This window comes from Mugil cephalus, chromosome 13, assembly GCF_022458985.1.
Source record: "Mugil cephalus isolate CIBA_MC_2020 chromosome 13, CIBA_Mcephalus_1.1, whole genome shotgun sequence".
Lineage (NCBI taxonomy): Eukaryota > Metazoa > Chordata > Actinopteri > Mugiliformes > Mugilidae > Mugil > Mugil cephalus.
The window spans coordinates 7,700,357-7,727,313 of NC_061782.1; the positions used below are offsets into that span (position 1 = coordinate 7,700,357).

At 46.1% G+C, this 26,957-nt stretch overlaps 1 protein-coding gene across 6 annotated transcripts in view; it reads right to left on the bottom strand.

Annotated features, from left to right (window-relative positions):
• The window catches only part of fgfr2 (fibroblast growth factor receptor 2), a 36,904-nt gene extending 15,187 nt beyond the window's left edge, over nucleotides 1-21,717 (bottom strand). Inside the window, exons 1-8 of one of the 6 annotated variants that reach the window (XM_047602396.1) lie at nucleotides 21,091-21,717; nucleotides 18,854-19,109; nucleotides 11,813-12,070; nucleotides 11,223-11,297; nucleotides 6,908-7,077; nucleotides 4,949-5,072; nucleotides 570-760; nucleotides 212-350 (exon numbers count right to left, since the gene is read on the bottom strand). In XM_047602396.1, the coding sequence (XP_047458352.1) occupies nucleotides 212-350; nucleotides 570-760; nucleotides 4,949-5,072; nucleotides 6,908-7,077; nucleotides 11,223-11,297; nucleotides 11,813-12,070; nucleotides 18,854-19,034 (1,138 nt within the window). In that variant the 5' untranslated portion in view covers nucleotides 19,035-19,109; nucleotides 21,091-21,717. The remainder of the gene's footprint in view (nucleotides 1-211; nucleotides 351-569; nucleotides 761-4,948; nucleotides 5,073-6,907; nucleotides 7,078-11,222; nucleotides 11,298-11,812; nucleotides 12,071-18,853; nucleotides 19,110-21,090) is intronic. The other 5 variants (XM_047602395.1, XM_047602394.1, XM_047602393.1 and 2 more) reach the window with 5 other exon arrangements.
• Between the last annotated feature and the right edge of the window lie 5,240 nt (nucleotides 21,718-26,957).

Sequence of the window (26,957 nt, forward strand, 5' to 3'; positions counted from 1 at the left end):
GGTATGCAGGCCCGTCCAGTGCTTCCACGGTGGCCTCGGCAGGAGCAGCTGAAACGTAAGGGTGTGAGACTGGGGAGAGAGGAGGTTTGTGAGCACCCAAGAGAGACCACTAACAGGACCACCACAGCAGAGCAGGTCAGGGACATAAGCCCCGGGGGAAACCACACCGGTAAGGAGGGGAGGGTAGCTGGGTTCAGGTCTCAAGGGTTACCTGGGATGACTGTCAGCCAGCCCGACTGGCTGGCCTTGCCTATATAATTGGAGACTTGACAGATATACTCCCCAGCGTCTTCCTCCGTCACGTTGGTGAGGGTGAGCATCTCCACGTCGGAGCTGTTAATGCCTGAACGCTGAAACCCACACATACACATGAACATTAAGACAAACGAGTAGAGGTCATGATGTACATGGAGAGCAGCGGGAATCGCCACCAAGATCCAGCTTGAGAAACACCTGTCAGTTAATAGGGGCTGGAATTGAATTAGTTCCTTGTGTGAATTTTGAAATTTCCCTGAAAAACCTGCAAATCAAAAAAAAATCAAAAGAGGAAAACCTAAAAGAGGACGTACCTTCAACACTCTGACGTAGGGGTGTCCATCGGAGCCGTTGCGACTGCCGTTCTGCGTGATATGTTTCAGCCACTGGATGTGAGGCTGCGCGTCGCTGTAGACCTTGCAGACGAAGCGGGCGTCCTCGCCGACGTGCACGGTGGTGTTGGCCGGGAGGCCGGCCTGGAGAATGGGCCTGTGAGGGGACCGTTCTGTCGAGAGAGAGATTAAGGTAGAGCTAGTTTAGGAAGTGTCTTCCATTTCCCTCAGTCACGTCACATTTTTTAGCATGTGGGAGTTTATCAGCAGCGCCGGCAGCTAAAGTCATGACCGTGCTGATTCTTTCTTATCTGAGAAGCTTTTAAAGATTCCACACACACAAAATGAGGCAAGGACCTAAAAGCGCTAAGGTAGAGGAGGACATCCCTAAAGTGGGATGTATATATTACCCGTGAGTGGGGGGCAAAGTACGTGCCAGTCTTGGAAAGTGAAACACCTTTATAGCGCCGCCTCCACCCACCCACATCTCCGGCTATCTGCATTCTTCTACAAGCAAACATTTGGCCTGCGAAATCCAAACAGAGCAGGACCTGTGGAACAATGCGCCCTTTCAAAACGCTACCCGGCCTTCACAACCACACCGAGGAGCCCGTCAACCCCCACACTGACAGCAGCCACCCGCTGCCACCGAACGCACACGCACACATAATGACATCACTCAGCCTGGAGCGCTGCAGTGCCTTTCCAAAACAAAGCCTTAAGCTAGGTGCAGTGGATTCACTTGTGTGTGTGTGTGCGCAGCGTATAAGGTTGGGGGTGGGTCAAGGCAGGGTTGGGGGGGGGCTGGGTGGGTCAAGGGGATGAAGGGTGGAGGCTGGATTTAAGAAGGGGGGAAAGGGATCAACAGATGGAAAGTGTAGAGATGTGTCGGTCTACCTATCAGACTTCCTGCTCCATCTTTCTGAAATCTGTCACATCAGATGAGACCCACCCCTCCTTCCTCTCCCCCAGTCTCCCTCCTCCTCCTCCTCCTCCTTCCCACACATTCCTAGGGCTCGCCTTGTTTATTGTGTCTCTGTATTTGCCCCTTTCTCTCCTCTCTCCTCTTTCCATCGTTCACAGAGCCTCCTCGCCCTCTTCCCGAACAAAGAGAAAGAGAGATGATCTGCTTAAACCTCACAGCCTGCCAGCCGCCGCTCTCTTTGTAAAAAAAAAACTACCAAACATCATTTGTCATTTATTTAACAGAAGGAAAAAAAAAAAAAAAAAAATCTGTCAACTCTGAAACCATTTCAAAAATTAAAACCATCACTCACAAACATGTTGGCAAGTAAAGGGGGACTTTTGGAGCTGCTATTATTTCTTTTTTTTAAAAAGAAATTGAAGTGATTCTAACCTTCATTGTAGCTGACAACTCAGACAGATTGTGTGCGTGGTGAGGGAAAGAGGCCACGTTATGATTATGGAGAAACCCCAAAACAATAAAAGTTAGTGAGCAGTTCTTTCTAAAATTATAAAAAGGAATATTGTGCATGTGTGAATATGTAATTGCATTTTTTCATATTGTGAGAAGTATGCATACGGAGTCAGATTACGCAAACTGGCTTCCCTTTTTTGGGAAGTTCCCTTAACATAAACTGTTAAGTTTTAAGAAAAATACTTTGTTTAAGTTTGGGGTAAGGGTTAAGGCAAGTAGTAGTTATGGTAATGTTTGGGTTCAGTTTCCAGGAAATGAATTGTAAGTCCGTGTAAGCAGTCCTCTGAAGTAATGGAATTGAATGGAATGTGAATATGTGTGTGGGCATGGGCGTAGAGAATAAAAAATTTCCTTTATGGCCAATTCAACCCGCACGAGAACAAGAGGGAAAAACATGAAGGAATATGGGAAAGGAGGTAGTAAAAACTAACTTGGGCACGCTGTCCTGTCTGTCTGCAGAAGAGACATTAAAACTAATGATTGAACGGATCCTAAAGGCGCTTTTTTTATGTTTTGCTGAGACCGACACGTAGCGACCCGTTTCAAAAGTGAACCCGCTCATCAATTAAGTAATTAGTGGAGTAATTTGATGGCAGCGGTGTTGGGACAGTGGCGGGGGGAGACAAACTGGGGACATTCCATGCTGCCCCATGCGAGACCGGTGAACTCTGGGTAAACTTGGCACGCAGGGACGGGGGTAGAGGCACAGGAAGAACGCAGCACGGCACAGGACGGGACGGGGTGGCATGGGGCTACGCACAAAGTACCTCATAGCCACTGGGTGCCACAGTTCTGGCTGAAAAAGCTGACATCTCTTTTAACTCCTCATTTTTTTTTTTCCCCAACCGCTGCCCTTTCTCCGGACGCCAGTCTGAACCAGAAAAGGCTGGCTCCTTTTGGTTTTAATAGCTGATCCTGTAGGTCATTTGGGCAAAGAAAAGCCTGATAAGAACAGTCTTTCTGTCTCTGTTTCCCTTCCCTTTCTCTTTCTCCCCCCTCTGTCCACCCCACTATAATGGAGCGAAATGAAGCAAGAGGTTGCAGGGGGCACTGGCTGCAAAGCCAGACGTGGAGGGGGTTTACTGCTCTGCAATAAAACAGAACAAAAACAGAAATATGCAGTCTGAAGGAGAGCTTTGGCTAACTCCAGAGGGAATCGGAGCAGGGGGCCTGTGTTGGGGTGCATGCGTGTGCATGTTTTCACGCATTTACCTTTATGTTCACTTTATGCAAAAGGTATTCAGTCTCCATCCGATATCATGAAATTAATGCTGCATATTACCATGGAGATGCTAAACAAAACAGTGTGTAATTACAATATGGCTGCTGAAGAACAATGGGGACAGCGCTGCAAAAATTCCACGTACAGACAACAGAGGCTTGGGTGACCAGTAGCCTGTAAATGTTCTTCGGTGAATAAAACGTCCGCGGCTCCATATCTGTCCTGTTTATCTGCAGTTTACTGACCAGCAAGATAATCCCCTTCACAGTGGTTTGAGTGAGGCCAAAAGAGCAGCGGGTCCAGAGCGAATTAAGACCAAAGCTTGTGCACACTCGCAAATGCACAGGTACACATCGATCTACTATCTTTGTCCCAAAAGCCTTGTTGTCCCCGCTATCTATTGATTCTGCAAACCGAGCAGAAAAACACTCTTTGCTTTCTGCGCTCCAAAGGTCAGAAAGAGAGGTTGACTGAGTTGGGCCTGAACTCTCGGTGTTAATGCTGAGGTGAGCGTTCTGGGCGCTCACGGACTGACACTTAACGACCGTCCACTGCCGGTTTAAGTTCTCACTACACATGAGCAGGTCTTACAGGGTCAGCTAAACAGTGGGAGAATTGATTTTTTTACAATTTGCTTTTTGTGGAACTGAACCACAAAGATTGTTTTTTTTATTATAAAGGTTAGATTCTTTTGAATTGATTGAACTGTTAATTTCGAATATGAAGACAAAAAATTAAAAACAAAACACTTAAACATAAGATATAGAATTCATATGCGAAAAGGAGTGGGGAAGAAAATAAATTAAATTAAATAAATAGGAAAAGGAAAAAATACTGATATGGCAACATATTGCTATATTTTTATTATTTACAAGATCGTTTTTGAATGTCATGATGTTGATTTTAAAAGAAAAAGAAAAAGTCATGTTTTGGGCCGTTCGTGAATGACTTCTTCACCTCTCTAACACCACTTTTTCTGTATAAGTGCAGTAATGTAATTTAGATAATTATTGTTTTTTGACTCAGTTTCTTCAATGAATTATCCCTGTCATCTGATTTACAATGTGTATTGTAAGCCGAATTTAATTTTTCTCAGTGAACTATGTAGAAATTTGCAATATATCGCAATGTCATAATATCACGATAACGTATTGTATTGTGAACTCCTTGTCAATACCCACCAATAAATAGGCTCATAACACTTCTCTGTACTTCTTGAAAACATTACACACTTTGTACGTCACTTCAAACTGTTTCATGTGTGGACATCGTTTAACTCCATGCTGAACCTGTTTTTCAGAAAGAAAGGGAGATCTTTCCTTTCTTTTTCTAATCAAAGTAGTTAAGTGAACTATTTGATTGAAATGATCCTCTAAATAGGCGTGGATTACGACAGGAGGTGTTTAGCATTAAGGACAAAGGGAACACTAGCAAAAATTATGCAGAGCTTAATTTTTAATAAGATATTAAAAGTGTTGACATCTTCATGTTTAGCTTCTACGCACTTGGCAGCACTCCTTAACCTCCAAACAGGTGTAGCCCCCACCATCCAGGGTGCACCTGGGCAATCAAAAAGGACACACACTGTCCCGACTGTGAGAACTCCTTCCGCGGCCTCCCCTTCCTCCGTCCCACCACCCCTCCTTTGTCAGCCTCACAGGTGTCCTCTCAAGCGTGTTTTTGTGCGCGTGTGGTACTGACCTACTACATCCAGGGTGTAGGTGTGGTTGATGGATCCGTACTCGTTCTCCACCACGCAGGTGTAGTTGCCCTTGTCCGACGGCACCACGCTCTCCATGATCAGGGTCCAGTGCTGGCTGCGCACCTGGTTAAAAGAGACAAGAGCGATTAAGTCGATATTAACAGACGTACGGAGCTGGCGCCAAAATGAGAAGAATGGTGGAGATGGGGGAGGGGGGTGGGGGAGCAAAATGAAAGAGGGGATTTAGTTGGCCCGCAAACAATATTGAGGCCGATGACAAGTTGATCCCACCACAGTGACTCTACCAAACAACCGATGGGAAAGTTTGCTTTCACATTACAACTTCACGCTTCTTCTGAAAGTAGAACTAAAATGCAACAGTTCCAACAAAGGCAAATAAAGTCCTGACCTAATAAAACCCCTGATGCTTCGCTGCAACAGCCTTATCCTTTTGTCGCTCACTTACGACTCAAACCCCACCCTCGTGTTCGATCCTAAGCCATTTCAAACACGCACTTATTCAAATTCACTCGTAAAAGTAGTTTCACCTATGTGTGGAATCTACAGGTGTGAGCTAACAATAGAGTTTCCGTCTGCAGACTGAAACGAGACTGTAGCAACTGCTTGTACAGGCCTACATTTCGCACAATGGGGAGATTATGCCACAGGGCTGGGCTCAGGTACGGCTTTTGTCCGACGTTTGTTGACAAAAAAAAAAAAGAGCGAGAGAGAGAAATGAACTGCCCACAGCGTATCTGACAGCCTGATTGTACTATTTCCGTAAAGGCCGTCCACGCTCAAAGGGAAAGCGACATTAGCGGCTACATCAACGCAATCTGCTCCTAAACTTTCCTGGCGGGGTGATGTGTCATTAACCAAGAGCCTCCGACCCGTTCGGCATCGCTGGGCTTTTTCATAAATTAACTCTGCGACTGTCTGTATAAACTGTCATTCATCTCTTTCTGCGGGGCTCCGGCGCGTACAGCGAATGCAGCTTGTTTTGAGAGACAAGGAGAGGAATTTAGGAGCAAAATAACTAAACTGTAATCCAAATAGACTGTCACGGAGCAGGAATCCACATTCAGTGTTTTCCACTCTTTCCCTGATTTTTCTTGCAAAGTGGAAATAAAACATAAGCACGGTGTTTTTACTTTCCCATGACATACAGAATCGGGTATTTTCGGCACTTATAAATCAGCTCCGAATGTTTATTTCCCAAAGCAGGACTCGACATTTAAGTTAAACAAAACTCTTTTGTTGTTTTGTTGGAATCTCAGCATAGAATAGAAGATTTAACTCAAATCCTCCGAGAACCAGGGAGTTAATTTATACTTTTAATGTTAAAATGCACAGAGTAAGCAACCTGCATGACGCATCAAGTTTAATCGTTAACCAGCTCAGTAATAGTGATAGTAATTGTGTTTATAAATCAAATTTCCCTCGCAACAAAACACACACACTCGTCTCCAACCAAAGCCAGTGGGACCTGTTCTCCCTGATTGAGTTACCTCAGCATTCTGGACTCATTTCAACCCTGACGCTACCTACTTTCTCTATACGTTACTGTCTGGGGGCATTTAACCCTCAAGTCCCGGGCTTGGGTTTCTAATTGTTGTGGGTAAAGGAGCATTTCAAGTTACAGCGAGAGGCTCTGCAAAGTATCCTGGTGAGAAGAGGAGCACGGATGAGCAATTCCAATTTCACACCAGAAACCCTGCCCTCGTTTCCTCTGTCTACTCTCCTCCATCTCTTCTCCAGCGAAGGGTGGAAAGGGGGTGAAAGGACAGCGAGTGAATGATCGGAAGGAGGAGGTTTCGACGTCCCCTCGCAAGCACATTCGGGGAAAAAGCCAGACGTGCTGTTGCGCAGAAAAAGCAGCGTGAAAGCCAAAGGATTTCGGCGAGTTGACATATGTAATAAAAAAAAAAAAACGTATGATGTATTGCTGTTTATCCTACCTTATAGCCTCCCATGCGGTCCTCTTGGCGGAAAGGCTTGCTGTTTTTAAGCCAGCGCAGCTTGGGGTCGGGTTTGCCTCCTGCAGCACAGCGGAACTTGACTGTGTTGGCAGCTGGCACCGCATGCAGCTTCTTCTCCATCTTTGCTGGCGTGGTCCAATACGGAGCGCCTACAAGCCGGAGAACAGTTGGTGTTCAGGCAGGATAAGATTTCCTAATCACGCCTTTAACAGTTTGGCTTCAGGGCCCTGGGGGAGTTACTGCAGAAGAGCCAAACCTGAACCCTTCCTAACCACGCTCCCACCCCAACACCCCCCACCTTGGCAGCGCTCGCTGACCCAACGTCCGCATAACACAACCCAGAGCCCCACACTCACACGGTTAAACAAAAACACACACTTTCCCTGCAGGCTCGACGGGGTGTTACAGTGAGGTGGTGGCAGGGGGGGATGAAAAAAAACATCAGCTCTAGGGGGAGAATGTGGCTGGGCGTTGCCAAGAGGGTAACTAGACCATCACATTCAATTTCATCTCATTCCACTTAGCAGCTTTTTTTCTTCCTCCACTTCCTCCAATTACCATAGCTACCCTGTTTATCTGCCTGTCACTTGGCTAGATATGGACGCCCGGGCCAGGGATGCTTATCACCTCTGGAAAATCATTATGCGCCGTCGGGGGAGAAAATGAATGTCACGTTTAACGAAGGATTTTAAAAGTTCTCGGCGCACACCTCTGTCCAGATTTCTATCGACGCCAAACTGGCAAACACCATTTTTTCCTACTGAAATCTGTCACCTTGCTTGTGTTTTGTCCATTCTCCAACTCCCTCTTTTCTCCCATTTTTTCTCAGTCAGCTGGATTTTCCTCCGAGCACCCCCCCCCTCTCCAAAACACACACACACACACACCCGCCCTTTCCCTCTGCACCTGGGAGCGTGATTGCCTAAGCAGATGGGACTCAGAGGGGAAGAAAAAATCTAAGTCAAACAACAACCCAAACGGTCTTCCACACCATCACTTCCTCTTCGTACAGCAGGAGCAGAAGCCGCAGAGGGAATACCCACAGATAAGATCATTACGGACCTGTGGTAGCAAACCGCAAACGTAAGTTTGTGGCCCAGGAGAACATTTGCTCGAAGCGTCCTCCCTTATTTTCTTTCCCGCCTGTCCGATCTGCATACTATCAGACACCTCCCGTTCCCATTCCTTCTGGCACGCACAACCGGAAAAGTCGAGCATACTTTTATAGTAATGTCAGTAAACATTGCTCTTCCTTCCTGACTGCATGTATAGGGTAAGTGCTCAAACTATAATTAGTCGTTCCTCTTTCTTCTTCCTCACCGCTGCTATCTACGCTTCTACCATCTCCATTTCTCCCTCCGTTCATGTCCCCTGTCGTCGCCTCGTCCCTTCAGACAGAGACAGATTTGGTGGAGACTAGCCCATTGCGAGGCTGTCTCTTCCTAAATGACCCCTGACCCCAAACTAGCAGCCCGGGTCGGAGGATGAGGCCCGGGACATGAAAGGTGAGCAGTGCTGTTTCCCATGCTCTCTGTCCTCCGGAAAGGGGCAGCGCTTCAAACGAGACGACCCTCAGACCTCTCTCCAGATGAAGCCAAACTTTCACTGGCCCAACTGCTGCAGCCTCTACGAACCCCCGCCGCCCCCAAAGCCCCGTGCATCCGGATCCCCGCTCACGGCTGTTTATCCTAAGCTGGCCTGGGGTGAGCTGAGGTTATCTAACTCCTGCGCTATGAGTTTTTTTTTTCTCTCTCTCTCTCTCAGTTCCTCCGGAGAGTTAAATCCATCAGTGTCCCGGAGAAGTATTTTATTGCTGAACTGATTTCTTATTAAGCTGTGATATCTTCCTGCATAACATCCCTCTTTGCAAGCGTAACAACACGAGAAATGTCCAACTTTATGCATGTTTATACGAAAACAAAAAGATAAAAATTTGAACTCCAACTCTAACTGATTAAATAAAAGGCCTTTGCTTTGCTTTGCCTTGCTTGAATTCAATTCTAAAACGACAAATGTTTGCTTTTGGTGCGTGACTTGTACTCTTAAACCTAAACCTCACTGCTACTGCACATGTTGCAAATCAACCACGACTGAAATCACTTTTAAATAATAGGCCATTTAGAGTTTTGCGTTAGGCTGATGTGGAGGATATGCTACGATAGCACCGTAACTGACGTGGAACCTTCCTGGAAATGTTACTAAAAAGAAAGAGCCCGACTACAGTTTGGCATTTAGTTCTCTAAAAGCGCCTTGAGTGGACCGATTTCAGACAAATTAAACTACTAAAATTACTGTCAGGAAAACGTGAAGAAGCATATTAAGTAAATTCACTGCAATTTTAAAATGTATGAATACACATTAACTCCATTTCTAACTTTTTTAGACATTATGAATCTTTAATATCTTCAACAGAATAATGACGTTTAAATCTGACTGAAAAGATTAGGTCTCTTCTTCTTCTCCTGTGAACATAGAGCTTTAACTAAAGGGGAGGATCAACAAGTAAGGATTTATAGCAGAACACAGAAAGCGAAGCTCCACGTGGCTTTTTAACTTCATAATGACATCAGTGTAGCCCCCCTCCCCTCCCCTCCCTTCTTCACCCACCACCCACTACACGCTTCTCCCCTCACAGATCTCTGTGGAGGTTCGTCCGTGTCTCCTCCAATAACCCCACCCACTGCTGACAATGCGCAAACACTCTCGACCCGTTTTCATCTTTTTTTTTTTTTTTTTGCACTGGCTTATGTTGTTCGGTCTTCTGTAAAAAGTTAAATCAAAATGCTCTGTTTTGCAGTGGCCCAATGCCCAACCCATTCCGAGAGCTCAAAAAAAAAAAGGAGAATATAAAGCTACACCCCGCACTCTCCGCTCTCATTCCCTCCCACGCCTACATGCACCCTCCTCCTCCTCGCTCCTCAGTCCTCGGCCCAAGGCCAAGGCTCCACGCCATGCTCAGAGAAGTTTTGGTACTGCTCCAACACACCCCACTCCTGCCTCTTTTTCCCCTTCTCTTGTTCCCCCTTTTTTTTCAATAATAATCTTGGTTTTGAATTTTTTGAGAAACACACACAGCGAGAAAATGCAACCGGACTGCCAGAGCAGCTTTCCCGTTGTTTTCAAACTGCTTATTACCACCACAATGGCTGGATCTTTTCCCTCTCCCCCATTTTTTCCTCTTGCTGAGCTCCTCGCTCTCCCCCATATTTAATGGATTTCAGGCAATTACAGTCAGCCCAAAAGTGGAGGAGGAGAACTGACAGTGAGACGCCGTGTGTGCGGAGAATTTTAACAAGATGTGGAAGCCCTGATCTTTGCTTCAGCCTCTTTCCGTCAGTGTGTATGCGAAGGCAAGCATGTGTACACGCAGCTGCATAAACGCGTTACTACCCCAGATACTCACTAAAGCATAGACAAACTTGGGTAAAAACTTTCTCTTTCTCACACACACACACACACACACACACACACACACACAGGCCCATCAGGTGGGTAACTGGATCCAGATGGGCGTCTTTCATAATAGATGAGCCCAGCTGACTGACTGGCTGGCTGGATGGCTCCATGAGGCCTGGCTACCTGGGAGACACTAGCTACAGGAATGCCAGGAATCCTTGTATTCCCTGGAGCATCAAGCCCCGCAGACACACACACACACGCTCTGAAACCTCACAGGATCCGGCTTGGACAGGAATGCTACGGTATGGATTAGGAGAGACGTGGGTAAAGGCTAGATTTGGCTTGAGTTTTGGTACCAATATTAGACGCCTCCTCCTAATCCTGAAAGAATATCGAGACCGTCCACTTTCTGCCTTGCCTCAATCATTATTGCACGGACTCAACTGTGCTAATAAACACTGACAAAGCTAAGTAGATTATTTCTCCTCAGCATTAAGTCTTTATAGGTGTTTGTCCGTGACAACTAGCATTCCAGACTTAGGGAATGACATGCTGTAGGGAACCTGTTATCTATAAGGCACAGCTTAAAGAGTAGTGTGTACAATTAACACTTTGATTTTTAAGTTTTAGATACAGCTACTTTAAAATCATCTACTAGTTTAATCCCTTTGGCACGTCTAAAATGTTATTTGGACTATAAAGTTTTCCCTTTCAGGGTCCTGCAGAGTTGACTGCACAAGCATCTCCAAGACATGGAGAGTCAGATGGGTGCACCTACAACCATCTGCTGTCTTCTTAACATGTCTAGCACACCTACTTATCTGTGGGAGTTGATGAGGAAAGAGGGCGCACCCCCTACTTCTTTCACACCGCCTTTCGTTCCTCCCATACTCACTTATCTGCTCTCCGTCCGCCCCAGAGTCCTCCGTCCGCTCTGTATCGTCCTCGTCATCCCCCGACGAGATGGCATCTGCACAGAGCAACCACGGTTACTGCCACCCTTCCGCAAACCCATGCACGCACATGCAGTAAGACACTGAGAAGTCTTCACGCTTGCATCGCATTTTCGCGAACTCGAAAGCACGAATAGGTGGAAATTGCCCTTTTGTGATAAATCGCACACTTTCACGAGACCCCACTCAGAGAGTCTGTGAAGGTTCTCGGTCATCCAGGTCATGGTATATCCAGAAAGGTGTTTAAAACGGCAAATGGACTTTTGAGAAGACGTTTCGCCGCTCACCTGAGTTGCTTCCTCAGTTCTAAGGGACTGGTGTTGTAGTCTAAATAGTTTCTGTAAGTACCAGAACTGGTGCAACTAATTCCCATTAACGGCTGGATACTTAGAAACTACTCAGAAAGTACAAATTTCAGATTGTTCATGCCTGACCATATCTCCTCCATGGCCACGTTCAGAACCCGGCCGAGCACAGTCCAGCCCCGGATCTCCAAACTGTCCCATCCTGTCCTGCCTGAGCCCTGACTCACCTGTGACATTGACTATGAAGCAGACCGTGTCTTTGCCCACGCCGGTGCAGGCATAGAGGCCCGAATCCTTGGGCGTGGCATCACGGATCTGCAGCACCTCCTGCTCTATCAGCGTGCGGTTGTTGGTGCCCAGAGAGCTGCCGTCTTTGGTCCAGGTGATGGTCCCTGTCGCCGGCAGAGGGCAGTTCAGCTTCAGCACCTCCCCCGGGTGCACTGAGCACACCGTGGGCTTAGAAATATGGTATTTGTTCGATGCCTCTGCAGAGCACATGGGGGGAAGGAGGAGTGGAGAGAGCGAAATGGGGGGGAAAGAGGGACAGGACGAAGGTGCACATGGAGGAGGAAAGAAAGGTGGGAGAAGAAGAAACAAGCCATAGTATAAGAAACAAAATCACCAAATAACCCCAAATGGATGCACTTAAATCAACTTATGCAGGAGGAGCAATACAGAAAAGAGGAGCCACACCAACATGTCGTTACCACAAACTCCCTGGTCAGTCATTTGAAATGGAACCATTGGAAACCCTGCTCCGCTGTAAGTTTGCAGTGTCAATGGCATTTATAGGTTGAGTGCATGCAGTTACGGCCACAGCAGCATGTGTAGAGAAAACAAAAAACCCAATCAGTGTGAGCAGGTGAGAATTAAACACCACTGTCCGTCTCAGCACCCTTCCCCACCCACCCACCCCTTTCCGTGTAGATGCCAAGCAAACAGCGTTTGTGGGTGAGTAGGAGCAGTTGCAGAAAGATCTCTGCAGCCTTAGGGGGAAAAAAAAAAACAGTAACACAACTCCACAACGTCTGCCCATCAGAAAGGAAAGCAGCCAGAAGGTCTAGGACGGAAGCGTTTGTCAGGCAGGGGAAGTGAAAAGGGGAGGGGTAAAGGTTTTTTTTTTCCTCTTTTTTTGGCATCTCACTGGTTTTGACTATGCACCTAAGCTCCGAAAACCTTGAGCTGGCTGTAGCCTGCCTGACTCTTCTGTTTTCCATCTCTCTCTTCTGCGCTCTCTTTCATAACATGGCCATGGAGGATATACAGCCCTTGCACAGGATCTGCCAGCCAGAGACAGAGAGCAAGAAACTCAGCACTCTACTCCAAAGAGCATAAAACCTTCATTTCTGGGAGGAAAACCAAGTCTTCCTGCGGGAGCATGTGTGCGTGCGTGCATGTGTGTGTATACCGTGTACAACTTGCGCAGGACAGAACGAGGTGAATGCATAAAAGGGATTTCGGAACGTCCGTAGCTGAGACTGCAGTTCTACATCAGGATGGATCTTATCCATATCACTGCAAACTCCAGACTATGACTGAACGCTGAGCAAAAAGGGGAAAACCTGCCTGAAAGACAAGCTGGCTTCTGTCATACACTATATTGCCAATTCCGGTCTCCCTGAGGCTCTTGCAGACTTTAACACACACACATTAAAGCATTCGCTCAATTCAAACACAGATAAATCTTGAAACTCTTTCTCTTGGAAGGAAAAAACAAAATGTTCCTCTTTATTGCAGAACAAAAAATGTCCCGGACTGTGTGCGTGTCTGTTTTCTTCCAAAGGGAGAGGAGTAAAAATTAGAGAGATTAAAAGGATTTAGGAGGGGGGAAAGTAGCAACAATGGAGAAGGATAAAAAAAAAAAAAAAAAGAGTCAGAGCTGGTGGTATTACTGTATGTAGAGTGTTTGGCTGAGGTCCGATATGTGTAATTACAGAGGTGGCGGCACTCCCAGCCTTTCCTGTACCTCAATACACCTTTTCAACAACACCCTATTTCCTATGTTTGTGCTAAATGTCAAGTATACCTGCATATATACACACACACACACACACACACACACACACACACACACACTCCTCCAGCCTCGACAGGAAGGGAAAGTCATTCCTCCACACGGCAGCAGCTGAGGCATGTGTGCAAACCTCTAAACATTCCCCCTGGGCAAGTAGACACACATAGGTACAGTTCCTGCATTGTCTTGTTTTTCTCTCTCCCTCCTTCGAACCGGAAATAATTAACCCCTCCCTCACCACCCAAGACTGAGTGTGTGGTCTGATAAGAGGTGGGGCTCCTCCGGTGATTGATGGGCGCTGCCTCCGCTACCTTTTATGACCGCACCGGAGGGAATTCACTTTTCTTTTTTTTTTTTTTGTTCCAGTTCCAGTTTTGTCTTTTATTCTTTAATTTAGAATTAGAGGCACTGCAGCTTCCAGGGACACAAATCAGCGTAGGTACATGTCGCATACCATGTGGAATATAGCAGATAGGGGCATCTTCAACACACCTGGAACGCACACGCAGTCTCACACGCGCACGCTGCTGCGCCATCTGTCAGCGCACCGGGGAGAAAGGGAGGCCACGGAGACAGAAAAATGATACTCATACGCATGGATGTGTGTGCACATGTGTGCGTTTTACACTACAAGGGGAGCTCTGGCAAAGAAGGAGGCGAAGGAGAAGGAAAAACAAGTACAAAAGGGAAGGAGTGGAATGGAGGAATATAAGAGGGAATTCCCTCCAAATGGCGCATCTGATTAAAGTAAGCATGCAGGTGTTAGTTCTGTCTTGGTCATTTTCTTATCTCTGCAGCGTCCATCTGTCCCACTCCATCAACTCCTCCTCCTCCTCCTGCTGCTTCTTCTTCATCTCTGTCCTCTTTTCTTTCACCTCCCCTTCCGCTTTGCCCTCTCCTTCCCCATCCCCATTCCCACACATCCCCACCCCCCGCTCCCACCCGCCGTGACCCCACCGACCTAACCCTGACCCCCGGCGAACCTGTTCGCACCTCCGGCATACCTGACCGTTCATGGGAAACTGTGCCGTGTAGCCGTTTGCAGGCGTGCACACACACACACACACACACACACACACACACACACACACACAAACACATATGAATGCAGGACAAAAAGGGGGAAAAAAAATAATAGAAAATTCAATGCTGCAAACTGCAAATGCGCATGTGCCGAACATGCACACCAGGAGATGCATAACCAGCGACACACACACCTTCCACATAAAAAGAGTTTACAACAGTCCAGAGATGCATGCTGAGTTGAAGAGTTGAAACACTTCGCTGCAGATTTTTCATCCCTGCAGCAACAGGAGGAAGGCCGGAGCCTCTCTATCATACACTCACACTCATGCACACACACACACACACACTTTTTCTCCATTTCTATCAAACAGCTCTCCCCCTTCCCTCCCACCCACTGTCATAATTTTGTCTCCCTTCTCCTGAAGCACATCTCTGTTTCGAAACCCATCTCTCTCTGTTGGGCCTTCTCTGACAGCTATTAGCAGCGTCTATCAGGTGTGATGGAGTCGGGCTGTCCTCTCCTCGCTATCTCTTGATTCACACCATCTCGCCTGGCAGTAATTAGTCTTGCAGCCCAAGCGTCTGCGGCGAAAATGCAGAGAGCAATTCTCCCCGTTTCTGTCTGTGAGGTCGGCAAAAGCTAAGTGGCGAAAGGCAAGGACAGCGTATACGAGGTATGCCTACGCTTATTCTTGCCTTGTGAGGTTATAAATGTACCTCTGCAGAGAAGCACATTCGCCTGCAGGTCTATTGTGCACGATGAGATAGGAGGACTAAATGTAATGACTGCCATCACCTAGGTACACACTCAGCATGCATGCGGACCAAAAGGTACACACACACGCACACATGCTGCCAAATCACATTATCTCTGCTGCCCTTCTTATCCCCCGTTTCTCTCTATCCTATTTCCTCTGTAACCTCCTCACGTAGTCAAATCCCAGGACTTTTTTCCTTTTTTTTGTCTCTTCCTCTTTTGCTAATGTCCGTGCCCTTTCACATTCAAATACCCCCCCCCCAACCCCCTTCAGCTTCTTCTTCTTCTTTTTTTTTTATATTATGACAAAGGAGCTGCTCCATGAACTGGCGTCCATGGCAACAGCCCCTCCAGTTCGCTCACCCCTTCACCCCTCATCAAGGCATTCCCTGAACCCCATCCGACCCCTTTAACCCGCTGAATGCCCCTTATCTCTAAACAAACCTCTGAGGCTGAAGCGCAGCCAGCTGAATGTAAACACTAAAGATCTTAGTTTAATCATTAAACTAGATTAAAACCGTATTTCACAGTTGTCTCAAATCTGTGACTCAGCACGACTCCAAAAGTTTATATACGGCATTAAAATCTACTAAAAACGTGTCCTAATAGAAAATGGTGAGAAATCTGTCCGCAGAATATTAAGACCCACATGAAATTCTAAATTGTGCCACTCCGATGAGGAAGCTGCATCAGTTTTCAGATTCAGCTTCTATTTTCTCTTCCTCGTTTTCCTAATTTTCCTGCTCTTTCCTCCATCACCCCCGCGTCTTCCTCCTGCTGTGCACAAGACGGCCCGCGGAGGCCCGAGGCACAAGCTGGCACAGGTAGCAGCTCTTCCCAGCCTCTTATCAGGCAAGTGTGAGACTGAGCAGCGGAGTGACATGGCATTTTCTGGCACCTAGGCCAAGGCAAACAACGCCCCGAACCTTCCAGATTAACACCAGCTAACGGCAGGCCAATAAAAGCCTTTGTGCGAAAGTCCTGTTTTCGCGACGCCCTCGGACACAGCGGGGCTTGTTTGGAGTTCAGTTCCACGGCCATCGCCACACACTCTGTGTCATTAACAGGCTACCTGACACTTTTATACTTTTACAGCTGTATTCCTACTGTGAAGATAACACGCCGTTAAAGGCAGGCAATAAGCCTGCATCTCCTTGACATTCCCACTTCACATCCAGAAGCGCACTGATACACGCAAATCTCTCAAACTATCATCTTGCTTCTCTTGTCTAACATAAGCCCAACGTGTATCTGATTACAAAGGGTGCGACATGGAGGTGGCAAACCACGCAGAAAAGTATATTCAGAAATGTGCCAAGTGAGCAGTTGTTTTCATTTTGTGCCCAAGGAATAAAACATGTCTGTTGTCGAACCGTCCCGTCTAAGCATGACACACTCTTCTTTGATGCACAATTATTTAACCATTCAACTATTTTGAAGTGCTGCCTCCATGCTGATCAGAGCGTTTTCTGAAGAACAGAGCTTGGCAGGGACTGCGAGAAAGCGCAGCCAAAGCCATGAGCTGACTTTTGTCAGCTGCGTTCCCATTCGGGGCTGCCAGTGTGCCACATTTATTCCACATTATATGCAAAAAGAGGCCCGAACAGACCACGGAGATGAAAATATGTTAAAGTCACACGCACGCACGCACGCACACACAAACCTCCCATATTTGGTACCATTGTTATCCAGCTCTGTCAGAGTACTTTAATCACTGTGCAAACGGAGGGCGCCTGGACAAGGTAAACACTCCCATAGATACTGAAGTGGCTACAGCGACAACAATGTGGAGGCTTTAACCAGTGCGCTCGCTCTACTTCTTCTGTCACAGGTAAACGAGCGAGCAGGGCCACCAGGGGTGCAGGCGTGGGCTCTGTGGAGACAACGCTGATATGCAATCTGATGAATCTACAGCAATTACTGCTCCCACAGAAACAGGCAGCGGTGTGACCCGGGCTGCTGCAGGGCAGAGAAATTCTAAACAGCTCAGACAGAGAGGGCAGGGGCAGCCAATCTGTCTCCCAGCATCTTTGTCCTACAGGTGACACCAGTCAAGCAGGAGCGGTGAACGGAAGACAACTGGATCCACGGCTGATTCAATCACACGCAGCTGCAGTCAAAAAAAAAAAAATAAATTCTGCCTTTGCCACATGCAACGGAGAAGCTGATTCAGAATCAGATAAGCAGCCTGGGTTCCTTTGTGACCCGTCTATCCGTTATCATGTGACCCCCAGGTCCAGGCACTTAATCTTCAGTCACATGACTTCACCGCTGCCCAGCACTGTGTAATCTCTCCATCTAAAGGAGAAGTCAAATATGCACAAATCCTCTTAGAACTTTCCTGGAGGATTGTGTAACTCTGGAAAACTCCTCTCTGTGGCCATGTAGCGTGGCGTCCGGGCCATGTGGGGCTCTGAGCTCACCGGCTCGGAGCCAAACAGTCTGAGACAGAACAACAAAAACAACAGGGGCTGAGGCGGGCCTCTCATCAAGGTAGGTAAGAGCGACACCTGACCTCTAGGGCAAAGGGCAAGAGAAGGTACAGAATGTGTGTGAAGACAGGATAAGATGGGGGGGAGGTGGCTCAAAATGAGATGCTCTGTTGTTGGCCTAACTTACAATTAGCATGTTGATTAAAAGGCCGGGAACAAAGGGCTTTGGAATGCGACTTAGCATCCATCACAACAACTAATTAGCTCGTCTCTAACCAGACTGCAAGACTGGAGACACGGCAAAACTAAGAAACCCCAAAAAACAGCTGTCTCTGCTGGGGCAGAACAAAAGCTTTTCCCCCCCAAAAAAAAAAAAAACTTACACAAACTTTACAGAAAAGGGAACAAAAGTAGTCGCACCACTCCGAATCCCTCTCTTTTTTTTCACTCCTTGTGTTTCTTTTTCAGGCGAGTAGGGTATGAGAAAGATGCCAGCATAAACACTGTCCCGCCCTGCTTCACAGCTCTCCCTTGTCCTCCCACACTGGGTCACAAACCTGGCTCTGACACTCACGTATGTCAAAGACTACCACAGACACCAGCAAGAGAAATCCCACGCATCGTATGGAGAGAACAAGAGGCTCAACCATGCTGAGATTAGCCGTTTCTTTTCTGTTTATTTATTTTAATCCTCTCAGAATGCTGCAGGGACTTGTCGTCTTTCCACTTGTTAGATTTTAGTAACGTTTAAACTGACAGAAAGGCTCTGATTTCTCTGCAGGTAAAAGTTCTAACCTGTGAGTGTAAAAGTAAAAGCGGTAATAGCAAAAATCAGAAAACTGATCCCAATTTTATTTCGTGACCACACTACAAATTTCTTGATTTGGTGCAGACCAATTAATATAGTTAATAGCAATAGATTTAACCAAAACTCTTGGCTGGTTTACTTGAAGGATCCACACCTGCTCTCCAAAAACAACCCCAACAAATGTTTTTTCCTCCTGCATTCTGTCCCTTCTCGCGCCCCCCTGCTGCTCACCTTCAGGTTCCAGAGTGGCCTCCTCCTCCTTGGTGGCGGTGAGGGGCGGCCGGGCCACGCTGACAGTCAGAAGGGACAGCAGGACAGCGGCCAGCAGCCAGGCCCACGAGGCCATCCCGTTAGTGGGGGACAGCGCTCCCCATACCCCCCTTCTCCACCTCCCCCTGGACACTGATCCCATCTGAGGGGGTCGGCCCAACCATCAACTGCTGCTTGGCTGGCCTGTCACTCACTGGAATTCACCCAATCACCTGGGCTGAGAGGTGAAAGAGAGATGTAGGAGTGATGATTTGAGAGGAGGGGGGAAAAAGGAGACAAAATAACAATATGTTAGTTGATATTATTGCTTCGAGTTGAGAGATTGAGTTTCAGCACCGTTTTGTCTTCACTGGGGCAGGAGCGAGAGAAAGGAACAGAAACAGAAGTGTTTCAAAATGCTGTCAAACGAGCCGTGCCACAGACATACCGAAGCTGTGAGGCACCAGCAGTCAACACACATCCAGCTTTACTTCTGATCTGTAATTAAATGCATTGAAATGGATTTTAGAGAAACCAATTAAGAGTCATCCATGCTCTCTTACTCTTGAAAGTCAAACCAGTTTGGCATCTTACAAGCAAACTGCCATGAAGCTCAAAACTCAAACAAATCTGCTTTATCAACAACCTGCTCAATTTTACTCTGCAGCTAATATTCTCTTCTATTAATCATTCTGAACTGAAGTGAAATTAGCTAATGTGGCCCCAATTCCGCTCAGGCATCGCTTTTTCCCGTGCGCAACAGATGCACCAGACCTGTTGCCCGCGCTGCTTCGCTGCACGTCTGTTAATTGCATTTGTAACGTGCCTTTATCGCATTCCCCTTACTTGATTATGAGACCGGAGAGGCTTTAATTGAAACGCAATATCGCAATAATGGGACACGCGTCAATCTGTTTTGTCGGACATCTGCGGTTCAACCACGGCGAAGCGTCTCTGGAGGTTTGGCGAAGTCACGCTTCCCCGCGCTTCCTCTGCTCCAGCTGGACGTATCGATCGGTGTTACCCGCAAAGACACATGTAATTTGACTTCTAGAGAGCGAAGCCGAAAACGGACACATGCAGGTTTATCTTTAATTCACCCCTCGGGGGCTACACGGGTTACGGAGAAGCGTGGCGCGCGCACAATGTCGGGGTGCATCCACGGATTTCATCCCGAGATCTTAACTTCATTAGAGAAAGGCGGCGGTTTGATTTATTTATATATATTTTTGCAATTAAGCCACCCAATTCTGCACAGTGACAGCTCTCACACATGAATTATTAATGAAATGCAAACCAGAGCTCCAATCATCCAGGTCTTACCGCTGTCCAAAACCTTCTGCAGGATCGAGACCAGATTTACCCCGAAGCCTCGATTTCTGTTTCATCGTTCAACGTGTTGACTGGAACAAATTATTCCGCAGCAACCGTATAATCGAATACAATTGGAAGGCAAACTTAAAATCTAATAGGATTAAAAAAAAAATCTTCAAAAATTACAGACAAGCGTGCTAAGAGTTCCTGCAACACGCTCCTCGTAACGAAACTTCATGTCGCCGCGGACATGACATTTGGACCCACTCAGAAACTTTTGCTCCATGCATGTCCACAGCCTTCGTTTAAACCCGGGCTTTGAATGAAATTTCTTGGCACTGATTGAATTCCTATTGAGATTCAAATCAGTTTGGCTTTTCCACAATGGGGGCTCATTTGGAGCTGCTCAGTGATTTAGGGCTCCGGCACCAAGCAGTGAAAAAACAACTGCGGTCACGGGGTAATTGGCACCATAAATGCAATGTAGAAAATTAAGCAAAGTAATAAATAACCAGGACACTTGTTAATGGGCCTAAAGTGATGACGCAAGGTGCTGTGTGGTTCCTTGAATAAACAAGGAAAAATGAATAGAAAGAACTTCTTAATGTTTACTGAACGAAATATGAAAAGGAAAAGTTTTCTCTTTTTTTTTGCATGTGCATTTTAGGAAATCTTAAATAATAATCTTTAACGAGAACTTTACGCATTTGTGTTGTGGAAAAGCATACTTTTTATTAAACTCTGATAATTAAAGCACTGATTTATTTTTTTACAAGCAAAAGAAGAACAGCACAGGCTGGGGACGCGTACGCATGACAGCAGGAAACTTGACAGATGATATTGTAAGGAAACCTTTAGACTTTTTTTTCGTCAGCTGAGATTTATCGTAAACAGAACATACTTACCAGGGAGGACTAAAATCATGGAGATCTCTGTTTTGGCATGAACAGATAAGGGAGGAGAGAGCATGAGAATCCACAATCCAGAGGGAGGAATGTCTCCAACACCACAATGCAGGACAAAAAAAAAAAAAAAATCTGAGAGGCGCTGCCTTCTTTTCAGTTTACTATTCCACGATCAGCCGGCATCAACTCAGATCAGAGGATATATTCCAAACTCGACTTGCAGCGTAGCCCGGTGCCATGCAAAGAAATCCGAGTTTACACGCGTTATCCCTCGAAAACAGCTCGGAAAACCATATCGCTGTCTCCCCCAGAAACTTTCCTCCCCGTCACCAAGTTTCTTCTAGGGCGCAAAACATGCCCAATGCTCAAGAGCAGCGCACTTGTCAACTAAATAGAAAGTTTGCAGCTACTACGGACGCGGGGCGATGTTTGATAGGTGCAAGACGGTGGCTGTCCGATGCCAAAATGTCATAAAATCCATCAATGTGCGTTCCCCACGGTGAAAAGAGCGTCTTTCGCGTCTCCTTCTCTTTCGTCTTTCGCCGACAGTCCTCACACTGTTTCTCAGACGCTTTGTCAGGTTTACTAGGTTTTTTCTCCTCCTTACGTCTCCACACACCGCCCTCCTCCTTCACTCCAGTGGGTGTCATTCCCTCCCAAGCACCCCCCAGTGTAATTCGAGCCGCTTCCTGGCCGCAGTGCCTTTGGGCCCTGCCTTCCTCCGCCCATCAAACGCTGCGGAGCTGCCTGCCTGCCCGCCCTGCGCTCAACTTGCCCAAAGTGTATCCAGTGCGAGGGATCCTGCTCCGCTCCGGAGCTGTCAGACCGCAGTAACAACGCCGCTCAGTGGCCGAGACATGACATCTGCGGGATGACACGCACACACGCAGGCTGTAAAAGTGCGCACAGAGCATCTATACTGTAGTTTATCTCTGTATAATTAGATGCTGCAGGGAGAAAACATCCCGATCAACAAAAAAATAGAAACACTACATATAAAAAAATAAAATAAAACAAAATAAAATCAGTTCAAAGGGGAATGAAGGAAAGATTGCATATATACAGTGAATTAAAAAGCAAAAGTGAAATCTGGCTGGAGGTCAACAAGTAAAGAAGTAGTGAATAAGTTTTACTTTGATATTATATTTTTGATTAAATTAAGGTAAATAAGAGTGTGAACACCAACTATTTAGACAACCGGCCTGTTCAACACCCAGTCAGAATGAGATTCAGGATCAGGATTAAAATCCGAATCAGAATTAGGATCAGGATTAAGATGAGGATCCGATTCAGGACCAGGATTAGAATCACAAATGGAGTCCGAATTAACATCAGAATCAGAATCAGAATCAGAATCAGGGTTCGAATCAGAATCATGATTAGAATCTCAACTGGAATCAGAATTAAAATCACAATTAGATTTAAAAAGAATCAGGATCAGAATAAGAATCGGGTCCTGATGAGAATCTGAATCAGGATCAAAAGTAGAATCAGAATTAGAATCAGGATCAGAATCAGAACATATCTGGGCTTTGTCTTAACGTTTGGTACCATGAACGTGAGAAACATACAACTTGACTACCATGTCATCTATTGCCCTCTTTTACAAAGAGAGATGTGAGTGGAATAATGTAGTGCCATATCCTCTAACGAGCATATCATCTCAATACAATACAATACGATGCTCTGGGTGGGGGCCTCAAAGGGCAATAAAGTGCCAAAGCAGTCTGGTCTTTTTCCATTTGGATTTAATGTGCAATGATGCCAATGCTTTGTATGTGTTATACACATTTGGATTAAGAGTGATTAGCACAGCTAAACCCTGTACTTAACTCAGAGTTTGAGGTACTTGAACTTTTCTTGAGTGTTTTCATTTCATGCTCCCCTGCACTACACTCCGGTGAGAAATGATATGCTTTCTCCTTCTACATTTATCTGACGCAGAGTTTACCGTTTGCAGACAAATATTTAACACCCTGCACAGTATGTCTGCAAGGGGCCACCTCTTTAAAACGCTACTTAAATGTTATTGATAATCTAATATAGTGATATGTCAGTGAAAGCGGTGCCTTAAGGTGTGCTTTAACATTTTGCACTGTTAATATACGCAGTTGTCTGGGGTTTGGAATGGGACACAGTTTATACAGCTACGGGGTCTCTGATTATTAAATGAAAGCAAAGAGGAAAGACAAGATCTTAAGTTACACAAGTGATATCGCAGTGTAACATAATGACGCCGTTCGCGGTTGCAGGGTTTGTAATAACTTCAGTTCATATGTTTCCTAAAGACGAACAGATCTGTCTGCAGCTACGCAGAGAGATGGAAGGCTGGCCCCCTGCAGCTTGTCCCCCCCACCCCACTGCTTCAAGCTGTCTCCTGCATTGGTTCAGGCGTTCAAGTGGTCTGAAAGAGACACAGGGGAGGGTGGAAGACTCTAATCTCCACAGACTTTTTTTTTTTTTTTTCATTTTTGTCTCGCTTTCACCGCTGAAGCCCTCTTTTTTTTTTCTCAAACACGGGAGGGAAAACGCTTCCATTCAATTTGAAAAGTAGGCACTAACAAGGCTTTCTTTTTTCTTTTTCTTTCTTTTTTTTTAGGCAAAGGTTTGACCCGTGAATGGAGAGTTTTACATCTGTTTTTCTCTCCTCTCCCATCCCTGCCTCCACCAGTAAAGCCATCAGATAACAGTGGAGCTGACAGGTTGGCTAGAAATAAAGAGGGAGCGAGAGGTGAGGAAGGAAAGTTTGACTCATTTTTCAAGAGTGGCACAATGTGCCCCCCACTGTTTCTCCCTCTCTGTGTGTCTCTTTCCTCCCACTGCACAAGTCTATTTACAATCGCCCCATTTATTTTCCACTGCTCGCCGTCCCACATTTGAAAGAAACCTCATCAAGCCGAGTCTCATGGGCCTTTGACTGAGCACTGGATGGACTCAATGCACTTGCACTGTGGTATCCGTCAACCTGTGATTGTCCCTCTTCATCTCCAATCTTTACTCCGGTCCTCTTTCCTCCTTAATCCCTCCTGCGCCAGCAGCCACAGTGTTTGGATTGATGGCACAGAGTAAGAGGAGAGGAAAGTGACGAGCTAGTAGCCCGCAATCAACGTCCTAGATGAACATATTGATTCCTCAGTCGCTGCTGATAGAACTCGTGAGGAGGCTAGCTAATTGGAAGACTCACCCGCTAACGTGTTAATGAGAGACTTTACTCTTCTCTTTGCTGTGACAACTGAAGCTGTGAGTGATGTTTAGGGCTGAGCCACTCACCAGTCATTATGTTCACCCTCCTGCTGATATGCAAATTTAAGATACTACTGGAGTGAACTAATCAACAACTAGCCTTTACTTGTCTGTGGAGCAGGTAACCGGTTCCTAAATGTGAGGAAGATTCCTGTGTGTTCAAGTCTGAATTTGAGGAAGTACAAATATGACTTGTTGTGCTGAAGCTCATACACGTGTGAAGCAAATGTCTTCAAATTTTGGAGGCAAAAGGATAAGCCCTAAATTGTTAATTTTAATAATGGATTGGACCCCAACTATGGATTTGTGATTCCCTCGATTTTACCTACACTAAGGACACAGGTGTATTTTTGCAGTTTATGAAGCTGTAGCCAAATGGTTGGAGCAGCAGTGCTGGGAAATTGAGGACAGTGGGTCAGTGTCCTCTGTGTCCATGGCTGAGGTGCCTTCAGCAAGCCCCCCCTCCCTGAAAAAATCTTCAAACTGGTCCAAATATGAACAAATACGTTGTATGTGTGTACGTGGCATGTAAAGCTGATTTGGTAGCTGCTTATGAACAAGTTACAATGCACTAAATGAAGAATGTGAACTTGGAAGACATTCAGCTTATTGTGATGTTCTTCTGCACCACCCTGGCCTTGTAGTGTTTTTTTGTTTTTTTTTTGAGTGCTGCACAGACCGATTGCCCTAATCAGTCATGTAACGGTATCATTCTCTTCACCTTGTTAAGCTTTTTATAACTCTGTTGTCCGTCTTTATGTTCCACACTTCAAGCAAATGTCAGAACATTAATCATCAGCACAGTCAGCCTGTAGACTGTTTTTATTTTTATTTGGGTTTTAGGGGTTGAGAAAAACCAAGCCAAACATTGGCCGGTGTCGAGCTGCCTGTGAGTGTATGTAGCCCTGGATTTTGAGGTACCTCCCACGCCATCAGCATCCATTCGGACCTCTGTAAGAGGTTTCGTTCGCCCAAGTGAACGTGTTGAATCGGATCCCTCTGGTTGGTTGTTCAGCTTAACAAACCAGTGCACAAAAGGTGAAACAGAAGTGGCAAAAGTAAGCAGATGACTTGTCAGGAGTGCTAGCAGGTTTCATCTCATCGGACAATTACAATACCCTGATCAGTCACAACATTATGAACGACTGACAGGAGAAGTAAATGACATTGTTCACCTTCTGCTGGAAAACCTTTGGAACTGGCATTTGTGTGGATGATACTGACAGATGATAGACCAGAACAGGCAACTTCACCCCCGTAGCAACAACGCTCCTTGACGGCAGCAGCCACCCCCATCAGGATGCGGCCCGACACGGACAGGCACACACAAAATTGGTTTAGGAACAAGTCAAAAAACACAAAAAACAACAAATTCACCAGGTCTCAAGATGTTCAAGTATCTGTGGGATGCACTGGAACGAGCCTGATCCACAGAGCCCCCTCCCATCAACCCACAGAATCCAAAGGGCCCCACTAACAACATCCTGTTCCCTCAGATTTTGGCCAATGTCCCATGTTTTCTGAGAACCTGATCAGAAAGATTCAGAAGATGTCAGTTTGTAGTTTTTGCTTCCTAGCTAGTCCTAGCTCCTCCAGTTTTCCCCTCGTGAATGGCACATGTCTAAACGTTTGACTGGTAGTATACACAGACTGACTATTGCTGGTATGGAAAGTTATTTTGTCTCATGTAGACACACATTGGTCAATGGCTGTAGTCTGTAGCCATCCTCAGCTCTGCAGACCCTACGCAACAGACTAAACTTACTAAACAGAAGCAGTCCAAACTCGCAATAGTAGATGGAAAGGGGGCCCTAAGGGTTTGTTGGCGTATTGTTAATGCACTGCAAGACCTTTCTGGGGTTTTATGACTGTCATTGCAAAATATGCTTAAAGATACTACCAAAATTTGCTTGGACTGCCTTTTCACCGACATGAGACAACGCCATATTTGGCCTCTGTTGCTGACAGTTCTTTTAAATTGTTGTCTGTGACCTTAAGGAGGTGCTGATTTTTCTTCTGCTGCAGTTCATGAACTCCCATGTCTGATGCAAGCCTTTTCCGAGCAGCCAACATCACCAGGACATGTCTTCTCAAATCCTAACAGTGCATTATTGGAGATAACATAGGCAGGGATTGTGGTTTATGTCTCTATTGGAGTCAACCAGTGCTTTTTCAATGCAGTCACACGTAAACAATTCACTCCTTTACAGTGAACCGGGGGCCAGAACACCAAACTCCTCCTGCTCTTCACGCTGAATGCTATGAAAGCCTAACAGAGCCATATTCACTGCTGAGAATCACTGAGCATAAAGAAGACTTGTTCTCCCTTAGAAGATCGTTCTTTCTTCTTGCCTCAGGGTACTGCCATTAATCATGAATGGCGGCGATATGTTATTGTAACGTCAGTAGGCCAAATCCTAGACAGAGATCTCGTTTTTTTTTTTCTCCCAATGTATCACTGAAACTGCATAATTAAAACATCAAACATCAAATGCGGGTGAGTCACATCCTGTGCAAAATATGAAACAAATGCGCTGAGCTGCGTGAATTGGGGGAAGGGGGATATTGGAGAGAGAAGTAAGAAGCAGGAGCTTGCCTCGGGGCCTAATTTGAACCATTCTCTG